Source organism: Cricetulus griseus, chromosome 5 (assembly GCF_003668045.3).
Source record: "Cricetulus griseus strain 17A/GY chromosome 5, alternate assembly CriGri-PICRH-1.0, whole genome shotgun sequence".
NCBI classification, from domain to species: domain Eukaryota; kingdom Metazoa; phylum Chordata; class Mammalia; order Rodentia; family Cricetidae; genus Cricetulus; species Cricetulus griseus.
In genome coordinates, this window is record NC_048598.1 from 105632429 (window position 1) to 105649838 (window position 17410).

General features: G+C 45.6%; 1 protein-coding gene across 1 annotated transcript in view; it reads right to left on the reverse strand.

Moving 5' to 3' along the window:
* Positions 1–12083: 12083 nt before the first annotated feature.
* The window catches only part of Kcnk13 (potassium two pore domain channel subfamily K member 13), an 85222-nt gene continuing 79895 nt past the window's right edge, over positions 12084–17410 (reverse strand). Inside the window, exon 2 of the mRNA XM_027419098.2 lies at positions 12084–12967. Within this exon, the coding sequence (XP_027274899.1) occupies positions 12084–12967 (884 nt within the window). The remainder of the gene's footprint in view (positions 12968–17410) is intronic.

Below are 17410 nucleotides of genomic sequence, written 5' to 3' on the forward strand. Positions count from 1 at the left end.
TTTCACTTATCCGTACATTCTCATGGTCATCTTAGTGCGGGAGTCATTACTCCCAGCCACACATTGTCCCTATGGCAGCACACCCAATTCTTTGCTGGCTGGATTCCATACCAGCAGAAATAGAAGTTCAGTAACTTCTATTTCCTGTCAGTCATTTCTCCTGTTAAACGGAAGAAAAGTTAAATTTGGTACCTGTGTTCCTTGGTGACAAACATTTGCTTGCTGTCATGTGTGGGTCCTGCCGTGGTTGAGTCTAGTGCTCCTAGGAAGCACTTTTGGTCCTTTGGGGCCTGGCAGACATCACCTTATCCCCTCCTGCCATGTGGTGCTGTTGTGAAGCTGGGAACTCAACCCCTTTCTGGGCAATTTTGTTTTTCTACATATAAAATACACCAAGAATTGGATTCAATTTCCCGAGCCTTCGTTTTCCCATTTGTGAACTGTGGATGCAAATGGCTGTGCTTGTCAGTATTACATGAGATCATTATTTAAAGACTTGGCACCTTGCCTGGATCAGAACTAATACTTAATAATTGTTAGCTACTGGTGGTGTTATAATGAGGGCGCTGAAGTTCAAGAATACACCCAAGGTTCTTCTGAGCTGAGGCTCCAGAATACTGAGTGACTAGTGCAGGAAAGGGCTTTGGGTAATTAGAGGCAATAAAAAGATTATTAAGGCAATGCAATTAAAGTGACTGGAGAGAGGAAAGGAGTACAAAGAGTCTGACTAAAGGATAATTAAAGACCTGAAATAAGAGAACTCAAGCAATGGTGTATTTACGGGTAAAATAAAGACAAATCCCCCCAAATGACAAAAAAGTGAAAAAATGTACTTCAATCTAAACCAAGAACCAGAAGAAGATAGTGTCTGCTGGGCTCGAAAGCTAGCAGTGTGGGCGTGTGGGTCTTGGTCCCGTCTTCACTGACTCATTCAGCTGATGGCATGTGTTCCAGGGTTACGAAGTATCCATAGGGCTAGAACATTCTTTATGCTTTTTGGATTTTTGGTGTTAGTCATGGCCATGCCATTTGTTAAGAGTCTCCAATTTGATTATACAATGTCAGTCATGGAGACTAAAGTAATTTGGGGTTCCAGGATTAAAGCAACTTGTTACCCTAAATTCTTGCCCTTCCCACCTTATTGACACCTTCAGTAATGGCGGCCACAGAGATATCAGTCACCTGACATTCTTTAACTCACTATTTACCTTATTCTCCCAGCCATCTCTAGCAATGGCCAACCTTAGGCCCAAAGGGGATTTTTTTCCTCTCCCTTACTCTTTTCTGCTTTATAAATACTCTGGCCTGAAAGCAGCCCATGGGCTCTGATGTGATGCCAGACACTCCCCTCTGCAGGCCTCTTCCCTGTTACTGAGTCCCTCGCTCTCTTGTCTTCCTTCTTGCCAACCTTGCAGCAAATGGTTTCAACCTATTTGTTAGGGTTTGCCATTTCTTTGTGAAGTTCATTTCTTCTTTGACTTCTTGTTTTATTGATGTCGTGCTCTTTTGTATCAGTTTACCACATGCAACAATCCTAAAAAGCTTTCATCCATTTCATCATCATCCTGTACATGAGATTCTCCCCTCTTCTTGCCGTGTGCTGTTTTTATTCCTGAGTGCAATGTTCTTGTCTGGATGTTCCTCTCCATCTCTCTTAGGCTGAGGGTTTTTGTTTTGGGAGGGCTTCTAGCACAGGTAGCCTTTTACCTGTCTTCCCATCACAGTGGAGGTCAAGTCCTTTTGTTTTTAAGCATTTAAGAGTCTGCTGGAGATGGTTTTTGCCTGACTACTTCACTGTGGCATGAGGACATGGGGTGTCCTCAGCAGGCTGTCTGGGACCCAGCTCTCTCTCTTCACCGACATTTTCTTATTGTGTCTTTCGTCAAGATACACCTCACCTAGTTGGTTTGAGATGGTGCCCTGAATTGTCACCCTGGAGTCTTAAAAAAGACCCCATGGCTTATTTGACATAGAGCCATTTCTTCTTTGCCTTTGTCAAAAGAATAAAGGGGGAAGAACTCTGGGTCATTTTGCTTCATCCTGGATCTACTCTTATTCCTGAGGCTTTTGGTTGCATATGAGACAAATGCTCAAAAAAGTCGCCATGTTGGATGCAAGATCCAAGATCCTTGGAAGCAGGACCATCTTTCTTCTTTTATTGACCTACCTATGCCTCCTGCCAAAAACTTTTCTGTCCCTGTGAGCATTCTCCCAACCTCACGCATCCCTGATTGTCCATGTGAAGCTCTCAGCCCCTTCCTGATCACTCTGCACATTTCTGGAGCCTTCCCTGAGTCCTCGGTTGTATAATGGGGCTGTGCTTCCTGAAGCTGGCACCCTCAAGACTTTCTTGGAACCCTATGAGCAGCTCACTTAGGCCAGGCCTTGATAGTCTTTGAATCCGAGCAGAACTCATTCCCAGGAGGCTGTGCAGACTCAGCAGTGAGGGTCTTGATTGTTCATGGAGAGCAGGAAGATCACATTGGTGGAGAAATTCAGGAGGCACCCATGGTCCCCAGGGGTGGGGGATGGTGACACCTGTGGGGTTGGTGTCTCAGTGGTGATGCTCCCAGCCAAACTGGCTGCATGAAGCTGGGTCCTGTGATGCTCTCCATGTCTGCCTCAACTTGTCACATTAGGTCTGAGGCAGATCGTGTGTCTTCTGTGAGGCAGTTCTCTTTGTCACCTCACTGTGTCACACAAAACCCAGAGGTTTGTTTTATGGGGAGAGAGATTGGTGTGAGTGTGGAGATTCTTTGGCTTCATTCTAAGCAATTTTTAGTCAGAAGGTCTGGGGAAAGGCATGGACACCCTCATCTAGGATAACTCTTGGGGCTGGGTGAGAGTGCTTGCTGCACAAGCATGAAGACCTGAGTTTGGATCTCCAGCCCCCATGGGCCTGCATCCCCAGTCCTATGCAGTGGTTTGGGGGTTGGGCAGAGGCAGGAGGCAGGAGGACCACTGAGACTTTGCTGGCTGAACACCTAGCTCCAGGTGCCTCAAGTGATAAGGTAGCCCGACAGGGAGTGACCCCATGTCCTCCTCTGGCCTCTGCACTCATGTGACTAGGAACACTTCCCACCTCTACCCCAGGGCTCGAGGCCGGGTCAGGAGGATCATGAGTTCAAGACCAGCCTGGGCCACATAGCAAGACCCTATTACAGAACAAAACAAAGCAAAACATTCCACAAAAACTGTTGGGCTGGGGCCTGGCAGTACAGTGCAGTGGGCCAGAACGTGCCACCTCCAAGTATGTTACTTTGGCATGAAGGCTATTTTGAGCTGAGGTCAACTGAGAAACAGTAGACAGAGGAAGAATGGAGAATCTTCCCCCTTTCTGTCCCTCTGTCAATGTGTCCCCTTCCTCTACCAAGGAGAGCAGGGACAGTTACTACTGGAGATGTCATTGACTTGACCCTGCATAAACAAGCACCATTGAAATGACAGCATCCCCTCTCTACGGTAGCTGTTCCACAATGAGCACCCAACACCTGTTCCTGTCTTGTCAACCCTCCGCAGCGTAGCACTCTCTGCTACATAAATTCTCAGGCTTTAGCTGCTTCCTTTAGGTTTTTCTTTTCTCACCCACGAAGGCTCCATGTCACATAAAAAATGCTAAGTAAGTTCATATCAAATACCGATGCCACGCCTTTTCTTTTGTCAGTTTGATGCGTAGGGCCTCAGTGACCGAATAGAAGCAGACAGAAGAACAAGTTTTTTTTCCCTTTCTTTAAACATTGTTTTCATACAGTGTATTTTGATTACAGCTTCCCCTCCCCACCACCTCTCAGATTCTCTCCAATTTCCTACTCACCCAAACCTACACCCTTTCTTTCCCTCTTTCACTAGAATACAGGCATCAATAATAATAACAACAAACAATACTACTACTAAAATCAGATAAAATAGAAACAATCAAACAGAACAGGACAAAACACACAAAGAATGAATGAAACTCATAGTTTCATAGTCAATGAAAACTCCCATGAAAAACATACAGATGCTGGAACACACACATTCACATTCATAGAATACCTCTAAAAATAAAATTGGAAACTCTAATGTACAATCAAAAGATCTGTAAGGTTAAAAACAAAAGTGTAGACAAAGCATTTTGAGACAAAAAAATCTCTGAAACAACCATTGAGTTAGTTTTTTTGTTGGTCATCTACCGCTGGGCATGGGGCCTGCCCTTAAGTATGGTTTGTATTCCCAGTGAGACTCTGTTGGAGAAGATTAATTTTTCCTTTGTGAGAGGTTATCAGTTGGAGACAGCTTCTGGATTATGGATGGGGTCTTGTGTCTCCTTACCCTGTCAGCACTGGGACCCCATCTGGCTTAGACCTGTGCAGGCCCTGTGCATGATACCAAGGTCTCTGTGATATTCAATTCAGTTTCATTGATCAGTGTGTCTAGTTTTATGCCAACACCATGCTGTTTTTATTACTATAGTTTTGTAGTACAGTTTGAGATCAGGGATAATGGTACCTCTAGCAATTCTTTTATTATTCAGGATTGTTTTAGCTATACTAGGGTTTTTGTGTTTCCATGGAGCTAAATATTGTCCTTGAAATTTTTGTGAATAGTGTTGGAATATTGATAGTGATTGAACTAAATTTGTAGATTACTTTTGATAGGATGGTGAAAAAGCTTTTTTTCTCCTTTATGGTGAAGTTGCTGTCCAGAGTCTCGTTTCTTTCAGTCTGGCAGGGCTGGTGTTCAGAAGCAATTGCTTCATGGAATATGGGTTTTTATTTTTCCATCTCTACAGTTTTGTCTTAAAGTACAATGCTGACTGAGAAAGATAATAAGCACAGCTTCTAAAGCTCTAGTCTGGGTCCCTTAGATCCTTTCTTCCAAGGGTGAATTAAAGACTATTATTGATCCCCACATGGGCCAGCAGGAGAGAGATAAAACCCAGTTACAACCTTCAAAGAGTTTATGGGGAAGAAAAAACACAGGCCCTTAAGCTACCAAACAAGAATATTCTAACAAAAGTCTGAGACAATAATGAATAAAGCACAAGGCTGTAGGGACAGGACCCTCAGAGGCTGACGTGAACCTGCTCAGTTTAATGGAGGAGGTTGGTGAAGAGGTGGAGAAAGTTACAGAAGGCCGAAAGGAAGGCTCAGAGCCAGTGACACCATTAGAATTTTGGGGGAGGCTGGTTCTCATGTGTTTCATTTCATAGTTGTCTTCCCTCAAGTGGACATTTTCAACAAGAATTAGACCTTAGCCCACCTAGAGACCATGGGATGGCACTGACCTGTGAGAGGAGGAATCCGAATTTCAGACCCCATGGCACTAGCATGGGCTACGTCACAGCTCTGCACCCATGATGCATTGGAGACCATGTTTGCCTTCTTAACACATGTCTGCCTTCTTATTTATTAACTAATTTACAACTCTCCTCTCTCTCTCTCTCTCTCTCTCTCTCTCTCTCTCTCTCTCTCTGTGTGTGTGTGTGTGTGTGTGTGTGTGTGTATGTGTGTGTGTGTGTGTGTGTCTGTGTGTCTGTGTCTGTGTGTCTGTGTGTCTGTGTGTTGACACAAGGTCTCAAGGTCAGCCTCAAAATATATAGCTGAGGCTGGCCTTGAACACCTGATCCTCCTGCCTCCAAACAAAACAAAACAATCCCAATAAATTCAAAACAATATCCCCCACATGGGAAAGGCACACCCCCCCAGCATCGTTTATAAGAATTAGATTTTTTTTTTTTGTGTTTTATACCAGTGGCTCCCCAGTTTTAGCCCACTGAAGACTCGCCTTCAGGACTTGCTGACATTGGGATCTGGAGTCCCTTCCTGGAATCTGAGATCTGAGAATTTGCATCTGTAACAAGCTTTGGGTCACTGATGCTGCTGCCTCTGACCTGAGAAGCACCCCGCCCCCAAACTTGACTTCAAGCTGGTGGCCCCACCTGCTGAGGATATGAGTCTGAACTGGAGTCACAGCTGTGAGCTCATGTCACACCCCAGTCCAGGTGTGCCTGGCTGTGCCAGCTGCAGAGAGCCTTGTTTTGTTTCTCTTTAATTCTTTTACTTTGAGATAATTTTAGACTTATATGCAAGTTGTAAAATAGTGCAGACTGTTCCCATATACTTGTTACCCAACTTCCCCTTATGGGAACAAACGTCTTACATAACCGCAGAACACTCATTCACACTAAGGCTTTAAACTCGGGGCAACACTATTAACTAGACAACACCACTTATTGGACTTCATTCCCATTTCAGTGCTCCTTCCATATTCCACCATCAAACCCAGGACCCTAAACTGCATGATTTCCAGGGTCCAATACAAACTACATCATGGCTCTTTTCTCCTCTGCATTCTCCACATAGCTCATCGGTCTCCATCATCCCGAGCTTTGAAGAGTCCCAATGCTCCTCAGTGGGTTCAGCTGATGCTCTCTCGTAGTCAGATGGCAGTGATGGGTCGCTGTGAGAACACAGGGCCCTTCTCAGGGTGTTGTGTCAGATAACACAGTCCACTGGGATGTTAACTTTGCTCTCTAATTTAGTAACATGGTGTCTGCCAGAATTTGCCACTGTGGTTGTTTTCTTTATAACTACCGGATGTTCATAATTTTCTGGCATTGTTGGAGATTGAACCTGGGGACTCACTCACCTGTGGTAGATAAGCATTCTACCATTGAATTATAGTTCCGGCCCTAAGTACCAATATTTTGATAGTCAACTCCTTGGGACTGCAAAGACACTATTTGCTAGAACTTTTACATCCTTAATTTTAATATCCATTGGTGCGTGGTGCCTGTGCTTATCATTAATCTCTCTCTGTCTCTCTCTCTCTCTCTCTCTCTCTCTCTCTCTCTCTCTCTCTCTCTCTCTAACACACACACACACACACACACACACACACACACACACACACACACACACACCATACACAAAGTGCAGGATGCAAAACACAAAGAGAAAATTTAGAAACCAGGTAGAGCAAAAGTTATGTTCTTAAGAATCAGTAAAAAAAAACTATAGCAAAATTCTTATCAGAAACCACGTAAATCAGAAGACAACCGTAAGATGTGAAGGGCTAAATTATTTTCTAAAACCTGGCAGCATAGAATTCTGTCAGTCAGGAGTATTTCCAAAAGTAGAGGAAAGGGCTGGGGAGATGGTTGAGTGGGTAAAGCGCTTGCTGTTCATGTATGATGAATGGAGTCTGGATCGCCAGCTGCATAGAAATGCCAGGCAGGCATGGCGGCCTGCCTTAAACCCAGTGCTCAGGAGCTAGAGAGAGGCCATCCTTGGAACAAGCTCTGTGAGAGACCCAGTCTCCATATATAGGTGGAAAACAATTAGGATGACACTGGACATCAACCTCTGGCCTCCATATGCACACACATCCACATACATGTACCCACACATGTGAACTCACACATGCACACATACTCACACACACACATACACACATGCTCTCACACACACACATACTCACACGCACATATAGAAAGCGGAGGTAAAACAAAGACTTTTATCAAACAGTTAGGACTGAAAGAAGTGGTGCCCGAAAGGAATGTTAAAGAAACTTCCCTGTTATTTTTAAACAACAGAGGATGAGAGGAGAGACATTTCTGTATAGAGGAATTGTAACTAATACCTGTAGGTAGAATTACAGAAATAGAGAATTACTATCAGAATACCAAAGTAAATAATTTCCGACCATATTCTCAAACCACTGTCAACCCAGATCCCACTTAACTAGCCCATAAAATAAGAGTGTTTCCCTCTGTATTTCAGAGAAGGTTAAAGGGAGTTTGAAAATAAGTGCCTGCTATTCCACAGTATGGCTATGAAGGTCAAAATACTAAAAATATGATGGAGTAAGCCTCAAGATCTTAAAATGCAGTGTGTGTGTGTGTGTGTGTGTGTGTGTGTGTGTGTGTGTGTGTGTGATTGTTTTCAAAGCACTGCACTATATCAAATGGTTTGATGAGGTCAGCTGATATTGAAATGGAAACTCTCTGGAATAGATACAAGGATTTGAGGGTGGGGGATTGGAGGTGGTAAACTAAGGTGATAGCATTGAACAACAGAAGAAGCACAGTAATTTAGTCATTCTCAACCTTCCTACTGCTGTGACCCTTTAATACAGTTTTGCGGCGACCCCAAGCCACAAAATTATTTTCGTTGCTACTACATAACTGTAATTTTGCTATCGTTATGAATAGTAATGTGAATATCTGTGTTTTCTGATGATCTTAGGGGACCCCTGAGAAAGGCCATTCCACACCCAAAGTGGTCTGGACCCACAGGTTGAGAACTGCTGATTTAAATGATCTAGCCAGCAATAGGTGCCAAGTGCCTCCTCTCCTGAGACACAAACCAGCAGCCCACTGCCCACACAGATTCATAGGATCCTGACGACTTCCCGGGCCATCACCTAATAGGATCCTTCCACCAGCTGGCAAAGAGAGCTGGCGTTCTTGGCATTTCCATAGAGAAGACCCTCAGTGCGGTAAGGGACTGCACTGAGGTTCCAAGCCTGGGGTTCTCACACAAAGAGCTGTTGTCCACACAATGGCCTGACCTCAGAAACAGTACTTTGTCGTTTGTATGCTGTTGTTCCAGATGTGGACACCAAGGGTATGGGTGGGATGTGAGATGATGTTAGGGGCTGTCAGGTGTGGAATTACCATAGAATCACAAGGTGGGGGTCCTTTCCTTCCCAACTCCCTTCTAGCCCATTTGACTTTATCACAGAACAAGCTTGTGTGCCTTACCACCTCCTGATACGTTTTCTGCTGTCGTTTCATGACAGACAGACAATAGGCAGGCTAATTAAAATGAATTCCTTCCCATCCTTCATGGAAGGAACTGTGGCCTTTCTCTGAGGCAAAAACAGCCTTTTTCCAAGCACTGCAAAGAGCAGTACTGTTCATCTAAGAATAGCATCCACAGTGCCGACATGTGACTTTTCCTCCATGTTTATTTTATATTTGTGTCCCCTGCCCTGTGTATGTGTGAGAATTAAAGGCAATGATACAGCTTTTAAAAAAATGTGAAATGACATTTTTTTTTTAATTTTTTTTTTGTGCATGTGTGTGTGTTAGTGTGGTGTGGAGGTCAGAGGAAAACTTGTAGTCAGACCCACCGTGTGGGTCTCAGGGATTGAACTCATGTTGTCAAGCTCGGCAGCAGGGTTCTACCCACTGAGCCATCTCATTGGCCTTTTGTTTTGTGACAGGGTCTCATGTAGCCAAAGATGGCCTGGAACTCTGGACCCTCTCACCTCAGCAGGCACTAACCCAGCCACCTACTCTCCATTTTTTTTTTTTTTTAAACAGAGAAAATCCTTCAGGCTTAGAGCCTTTACTAGGATACAGGTCTGGCTAGAACTTAATAACACAGTTTGCATTTTACTTTATTATCTCCCCCAGTTTCTGGATCTCCTATTTATAGCAACTGCTTACAGGCTTTTCATTTGGTATGACAGTCTCTTTTAAAAACAAAATGAATTAGAAGCTGAGTTGGTGAGAATGTTGAGGAGACGGAAGCATGGGGTTCTGCCACAACTCAGGCAAGCGACGTGGAATGAAGCTCACAAGAGACACAGGGGCTGCTGGCTTGCATTTCTGTGTCACAGAGAACCCTGGACCTTCTAGACAAAGCCTGAAAGCATCATCGGTGGGGAGACCCCGAACTTCTAACAGAATCCCTGGCCAGTTGCAATGCATTCTGGGAACAGCACTTTTCTCTTGGCCTACAGGCTTCTCTAGGGTGGCACAACTCCCTTGAGATCACAGGGTAACAGGCCTGAGGGGAGAGTCGAGAAAATCGTCAAGGAGAGTTGAAGGCATGCAGGGTGGGAACAAAGGTGACATGACAAGAGAAGATAACTGTAAAGAAAGCCATGGCTGTTATTACCTGGGAAAGGTATGTCTACAAGCTTGGTTCCTTACTATGTGCGTACCTGGAACTCTATCAGGAGCCTCTCCGACTCTGGCTTCCATGATTACTGTCTATTATGTCCCATTGACCAGTTCATGCCTATGAGTAACTGTAAGAGGCTTTATTAAATGAGAGCTCCTAATTTTTCAAGTTGTTTTACTCCTCCCTCCCTCCCTCCTCTTCTTCTCCCATACACTTTTCTCCTAACCCTGATTCTCCAATGTTCTCAGAAGGGAACCCTCAGCCCAGAGAAAAACAGCTCACTCTTTGAGTCTTGGAGGGGATTTTTAGGAAGCCCAAGTTCAATTTTCTAAAATTTTATCTGACTTGGTCACAGTGGCTCACTCCTGTAATGCCGGTGTCTGAGAGGCTGAGACTGGAAGATCATGAGTTCAAGGCCAGCCAGGGCCACATATCAAGAACCTGTCTCAACAAATAAACAAACACAGCTGAAAGTTTATACCAGTGCTGGACCCCCGCTTACAGGTGACAGAACAACCGTGTAAGCACCCTCTTTTGAAGATGACCCTCTTGGGAATATGAGCCTTATGACAATGGGCCTCCTGGCACACTGCCATGGTCTCTAGAGACCAACAGAGAGAAGCAAGGACCTGCTCTGTGCTCCATCTTGTACCAGGAATATGGACACCGATAGACTGCTAAGAAGCAGCACCCAGCTGCTGGTGGCACAGAGCTTGCTTTCTGGTGACAGTACCTACCAAGATCTGGTAGCAGCTCTGGACATCCCTGCCTACAGAGAGGCCGGGAAAACAGTTCAAAGCTGGTGGAAGAGGGGCCAAGAGACCCACATTCATCCCCAGGAGACCTGAGTCCTCCTCCCAACTGCATCCAGCCAGGCCTGAGACTCAGATGAGGAGCTGTTCCCTGGGTTACCTACTGCCTCCTTTGTGAAAGGCAAGGGGGTGGGCTGAGATGATGTCAAGGGGTCCTCTGAGCTCCCAGGCTCTGCTCTGCCCTTCCCTCCAATGTTTGGTCTTCAGCTGTCTTCTTTACTGGTCCAACTAATCACTTCTGAAAGTGCTGTGTGTACCACTCTAGTCTTGTAAACAATGACTCGCCAAGGGCCTTACAGATTCTCTCTTGAATTTATGGAGGCCAGAAACCTCCGTTCTCAGGAGGGATGCTCTCAAAGCCTGGGGAGTTCACATCGCTAGCCTTGGTCCAGTCCCAGAAGCCAGCCCTGCAATGGATGAGACAAGAAAGCCACACTTCATTATGTGACCTAGAATGTTACTGCTCTGGCCCAGACTCCAAGATGAAGTCTATATTTCCAGCTTCCTTTTCACTGTCCAGAATAATTACCCGTGGCCTCTTAGTTAACAAAATGAGAATTTATTAAATTTTCAGTTCTAATAAATAGTCAGTGGCCTCTCCAACAGGCTCCAAGCCCTGTTAAAATGACATAGTCTGTGTAACCATCAGAGAGAACACATTAGGTTGTGGGCTTTAGTTACAAAGGAAGTTGCTCTCCTCCCTTGACTCACTGCCATCACCCTGCTGTAGCTTAAAGGCTTGAAGATGAATTAATTTTCTTATCACATAAGATCCCAAAGATCCATTAGCCAAACAGGAAACAAAACAAACAAAAGAAAACAATAAACAAAAGACTCCCAAGCCAAGAAGCAGGTATAAAGAATAGATTAGATGTTTCTCCCCATCTATGGAACCAATCACACACAAATGTGTGTGGAAGGAAGCCCAGTAAAAAGAAGGCCCAGGCACATTCTGGAATGTTCATTGTCTTTTCTTGAGGGGTTGGGTGAAGTGGTGAATACAGCCGCTCACAGTTTCAGGCTAGAATTAGGCTCTTCAGGGCTTTCCTTCTCAAGTGATGGCCCATCGGGGGGAATCAAAGCTGGAGGGAAACCCATCTTCCTCAGACAATTAAAACTCTTGGGGACGGTGAGGACCTCAGCTATTCCAAATACGAAACTTGGAATTCAAGAGTAAAATAAGAGGCAGGCAAGGAGGCTCCAGTCCCAAACCTTGAGAGGTTACTGTTGCCTGAGGCCAAGGTCAGGTTTCAAAAGCTGGACTTGGGAAGCGAATTGCAACAGCCAGGGACTCAGCTGGGCTCACTGGGGGCAGGACAGTGTCTTATCCTCCACTTGCCCCTGGGTCTCCTCTTCTAGCAGCTACATCTGGTCCCTACCTGTCTCCACTGGTCTCTGCCAACCTGTTATTCATTACCGCAAAGGCCCCCACCCCCCCTGAGAACTCATCATCCTTGGAGGACGTATTGGGCTGGTGGGGCCCACCATTGGCCATCTCGGACAACTGCTTCTGCAGGATGGCCAGTGAGACCTTGTTGGTGTCCTTCATGGAGATCATCTCCCCTGAGAGACGTCGCCCATCAGTGTCACTTTCCATCACCCCATCCGTCTCTATGGAGATGTTGCACCTGTTCCTGATGTTGCCGGGCATCACCACATTTCTCCTGGACCGCAGGAGTCCTCTTTGGCATTGTGGGAAGCACCCGCTATCCAGTTTCCTCAGGATCCAGTTCACAGTCTGTTTGATGAGGATGGAGATGACGTTAAACAAGGAGTAGATACAGCAGACACCCATGAGGATGAGGAAGAAGTTGGCAAAGCGGTAGAGTCCTTGGCTCTCATACTGAGCATTCTGGCTGCTGACCAGGTCCCCAAAGCCAATGGTACTGAAAGCCACGAAACAAAAGTAGAGTGAGTCAAAGTAGCTCCAGCCTTCCATGGTGGCATACAGAGCCGAGGCTCCACAAGAGATGGCCACTGATGCCAAGCATAGGATCAGCATGACGTAGTATACAGAGGGCTTCCAGCCGGCCAGGCTATCCACCTCACCCTTTTCAGGGGCCTTCATGATGTCCTGGGCCACTGCCCCACGTCTCCTCAGCTGCTGCTGGTGACAGGATCTCATCACATAGGCGATGACCGTGATCAGCCGCTCCAGGAAGAGGTTGAAGAAGAGGATGGTGCTTGCACATCCAATGAGACCGTAGAAGATCAGAAAGATCTTCCCTCCTATTGTGGCTGGGGTTGTCATCCCAAACCCTGATGAAGACAAAAAGCAGAGGAGAAAAGAGTGAGCAAGAGCTTGCTTGAGAGCGGGGTTGGTGGGTGGGCTTGGAGGCTGGTGAAGGATTGGAAGAAACAGTATTATAAAATCCCTGAGCCCTTGCCTTTCTAGGAAAGCAGAGAAACCCCATCTCCATTGGAAGGCTGTTGTTCAGCACACGGGGTTGGCTTGCTGCAAGCCCATATGGTGCTCCTATGCAGGGCAGGAAAAGGCTCCTCTTCCTTTGAGTGCATCCAACCATCTTAGTGATGAGGATGTGACTAGGTTTCAGTCTCCTTTGCTCCTTTTGCTGGATGTCCCTTGTACACTATGGAATGTCAACAGCCATAATCAACAGACCGTGCTTAGAGATGTAAAGACTCCTACAAAAATAAAGGCTTATGCAGACTTGTAAGAATTTACTCATTCCACAAACACAGAGCTGGGGATAAAACCAGAGCTCCTGTCTCCCCGGATCTCTGGTTCTGCAAGACGACTGGTATAGTGTGTGTAAAGTACTGGGCTTGGAAGTGGTACAGGGCTCTGTGGCAGCTGTTGAGAGGGGCACCCACCTAAGACTTGGGGTTCTGCGGAGATTACACAGAGGGTCCTCGAAAGCAAGGAGGTATTGTACAGGCAGATGGTACACGCAAGTAGTAATGGCGGTCCCATTCCTTCCTTCTCGTTTGTATGTGCACGTATGTGGTAAGTGTGTGTGTGTGTGTGTGTGTGTGTGTGTGTGTGTGTGTGTGTACAGCTGCGTGTGTGTGTGTGTGTGTGTGTGTGTGTGTGTGTGTGTGTGTGTGTGTGTGTGTGTATGTGTGTGCATGGGGACCAGAAGTTGATGTTGGGTATCTTCCTCAACTGCATTCCATTTTTTTTTAGATTTTATTTATTTATTTATTTATTTATCTATCTATTTATTTATTTATTATGTATACAACATTCTGCTTCCATGTATATCTACACACCAGAAGAGGGCACCAGATCTTATAATGGATGGTTGTGAGCCACCATGTGGTTGCTGGGAATTGAACTCAGGACCTCTGGAAGAGCAGTCAATGCTCTTAACCTCTGAGCCATCTCTCCAGCCCAACTGCATTCTGTTTTTAAGGCAGGGAATTTTCACTGAAACTGGGCCTCACTGGGCCTCACTGATTCCTGCCAGTTTGGCTAGTCAGCTTGCCCTGGGGATGCCCAGTCTCTGCCTCCTGCATGCTGGGATCACAGGCAGTTGCCATGCCCACCCAGCTTTTTCATAAATTCTGAGGATCTGAACTATGGTCCTCACAATTTCCCCTCCATTTTCAAGTTCAGCTTTCTCATTGTGTCCTGTTACTGGGATCCCAAGCCTCAGTCATCATCCTTTCCTGTAACCACCGCCCCCCAAGTCAGTCTCTTTTCTTGTTGCTATGGGTCAACCAGTGGCTGCCTGTTCTAGGTTCCCTGGGAAATAGTCAGATCAGATTTTGGTATGTGTGGGTTTCAGGAGTTATGATTTCATGGTGTCCCGAGATGAAGTCAAGGGACCCACCTCTCCCAGGAGCCTGACCTGTGCATTCAATTATCCAACTAAAGCCATGGTTCTCAGCACTCATGGTTCTCAGCTGTGTCTAGTTGGGAAGCTAAGGGCCTCAAACCAAGATAATGAAGGAAGATGCTGAATTCTGCTTCTAGCAAAATAGAATAGAGAGGAACAGATGGGATACTGGGTAAGGGAGGAGCAAAGGGCAGAGAACAATGGAATGGGGATTTTGAGGGCTAGGGCCCTTACTGGTGGGGAAAAAAAGAATCAGAATATCACATCTCTTGCTTTAAAAATCCGAGTGCTCTCAGCCACTTTGCTGTGGAGGATCTGACATACCTCCATTATGTATAGAAATGTGCTGTTCTCTCTCTGGTTAGGATATTAATTCTTAACCAAGCTCAGATGAGGTGGTTAGAGTTGTAGAGACTTGAGTTTGATGAGTGAAGTGCATTGAGTTGAACAAGTAGGCTTCAAACAACATCATGTTCTATTCAGTCCAAAAGAACGCTACTCAGTCACCAGTGTGTCAGGCAATTAGTTCCCATTATTGGAGGAACTTGGAGCTACTCTGATGGACTCGGTGGATTCTCTGAACCAGGAGAGCTTGTGATTGCTCCCTGGAGAAGACAGAAAGCAGATGACTGAGCCAATGCACTGTGCGTTTGGGCCCCTGCTGTGATAGGAGTGGTTTTACCGACCCAAATTCCCATGCCTATCTTCACCCACAAAGTGATGGTTTTAGAAGATGAACCTCTGGGAGGTGATTAGCTTATGTGGGTGAGACATTTATGGATGGCATCTGTGTCATTGTAAATGATACCTTGGGAGTTGGGATTTGATTCAGTTGGTAGAATGCTTGCCTGATAAGCTGGATGTGGCAACAGGTGCTCAGCATATGGAAGATGGAGCCAGGAGGACCAAAAATTCAAGGTTAACTTAGACCACACAGTGAGTTCAAAGGCAGTCTGGTCTCAACAACAGCAACTACAACAAAAGGCACCCCGGAGAATGTCACCTTTTCTGCCATGAGAGACCACAGCAAGGAATCCATGAGAGTCTTGACCTTGAATTTCCTGAACTGTGAGCAATATATTTCTTTGTTTATAAGCCAGCCTGGGGCATTTGTTACATACAGCATCCAGAAGGAATTAAGACAGTCATCCAAGATGACCCAGACAGCTCCTTGTGAGAATTTCTTCCCTGAAGAGCTGTAAACAATATCTACTCCTTGCTTACAAGGTCCCAATGACAAATCAAAATATAACAATAGGCTTATAAGGTCCCAACGACAAACCAGAGTATGATTCCACTGAACTTCACCCCAGGGAGCCAGGGAGTTTACTGGGCTTACTTATAGCACACAGGGTGAGAGGTTGGTTACATGAGCATGAGTGACTACCCCAGTGGAAAATCTTTGCCCAGCATGGGTGATACCTCCCTAGAGCCAGATCGATGGATTCCTCGGTTAATCTCCAGCCTAGATACTGGAGCACCTCCTGAGACTCCAAGGCCATAGGCAACTAGGGCAGAGTTGCATACAAGTAGCTGGGAGGAAGTGGTAGCTTCTCAGGCATGGTTTACTGACCCTCTCCAACCTCCTCTTCTCTCCAATCACCTTCCATGTGATGAGGGTCTCTCATAAGCAGGCACAGTTGCTGTAGGGAAAATGCTGACCTTTGACCTCCGAAAACCCACATCGAGGCTAGGACAAATGAACTATTTACAAGAGAAGCCACAATGAGTCAAGGGGTAAATGCAAGCATAGATTTCTCTCACCACAGGGGTCTGATGAAACCTTACTCTGGGTAGCATGATCCAGGTACCTACAGTGATGACACTGAGAAGCTTGAGGAATTGACTCCCCCCCCCCCCCATGAACAAGGCCTTTAGTGATTTGGTGACATGTTCCCACGATTGAAAGTTTCTGGATTCCATCTGTTGACTTGGTTTTATAGGATTTCTTAAATAAAGAAGAAATCATTTTGACTTTTGATCACCTGCTGGGCTTACTGGATCACAGCCATCTCTTCAATCAGCCAAACTAACAGAAAATGGTAAGAGCGGAGGCGTCATGGACAGCAGAGCACTGATAGCTTGGAAATGGCACAGTAGGTAAAATGCAGGACCTGAGCTCAACGCCAGAACCCATATATTAAAAAGCCAGGTGTAGTATGTGACTGTAATTCCAGCACCAGCGAGGTGGACACAGGTGGATCCCTGAGGCACCCTTGCCAAGCCAGCTAGCCTACTTGGTGATTTTCAGGTCAATTAGAGACCAATGGTGGATAGCCCTGAGGAACAACACCTAATATTGGTGTGAGTGTGTGTATGTGTGTATGACATACTGGGAAAGATGTGATCATTATACTCTTGAACTCTTAGCAGCCTTGATTCTCAGTGCAAGACCTGCACAAGACTAGGCCCATTAACATTCTGTCATGGAGTGGGGAAAGCTCATGAGGTCCCACTCATGAGTTAATTGAGGCAGATGGTCTCATTCCCTAGGCTTGGATCTGGACTGTATAAAATGGGGAAAGTGAGCTGAACCATTCATCGCTCTCTGATTCCTGATTGTGACCTGCTCCTGTCCTTCCAGCCTGTTGGACTTCCCTGCCATGATGGACTGTCCTCTTGACTGTAAGCTGAAATGAAGTCTTTCCCTTTTGGGTTGCTTTTGCCAGGGGATATTTATCACAGTAGTAGCAACAACAACCACAAAAGAAACCAAGACTATGTACTCATATCTATCTATCTATCTATCTATCTATCTATCTATCTATCTATCTATCCATCCATCCATCTATCTAATATTACTACTGTGAATTGGTTACAAAGCTTTGCTAGGCAAGCTTTCTATCAAGGAACAATATCTCAAGACCCTTTGCTGGAGTATTATAGAGCAAATACTATC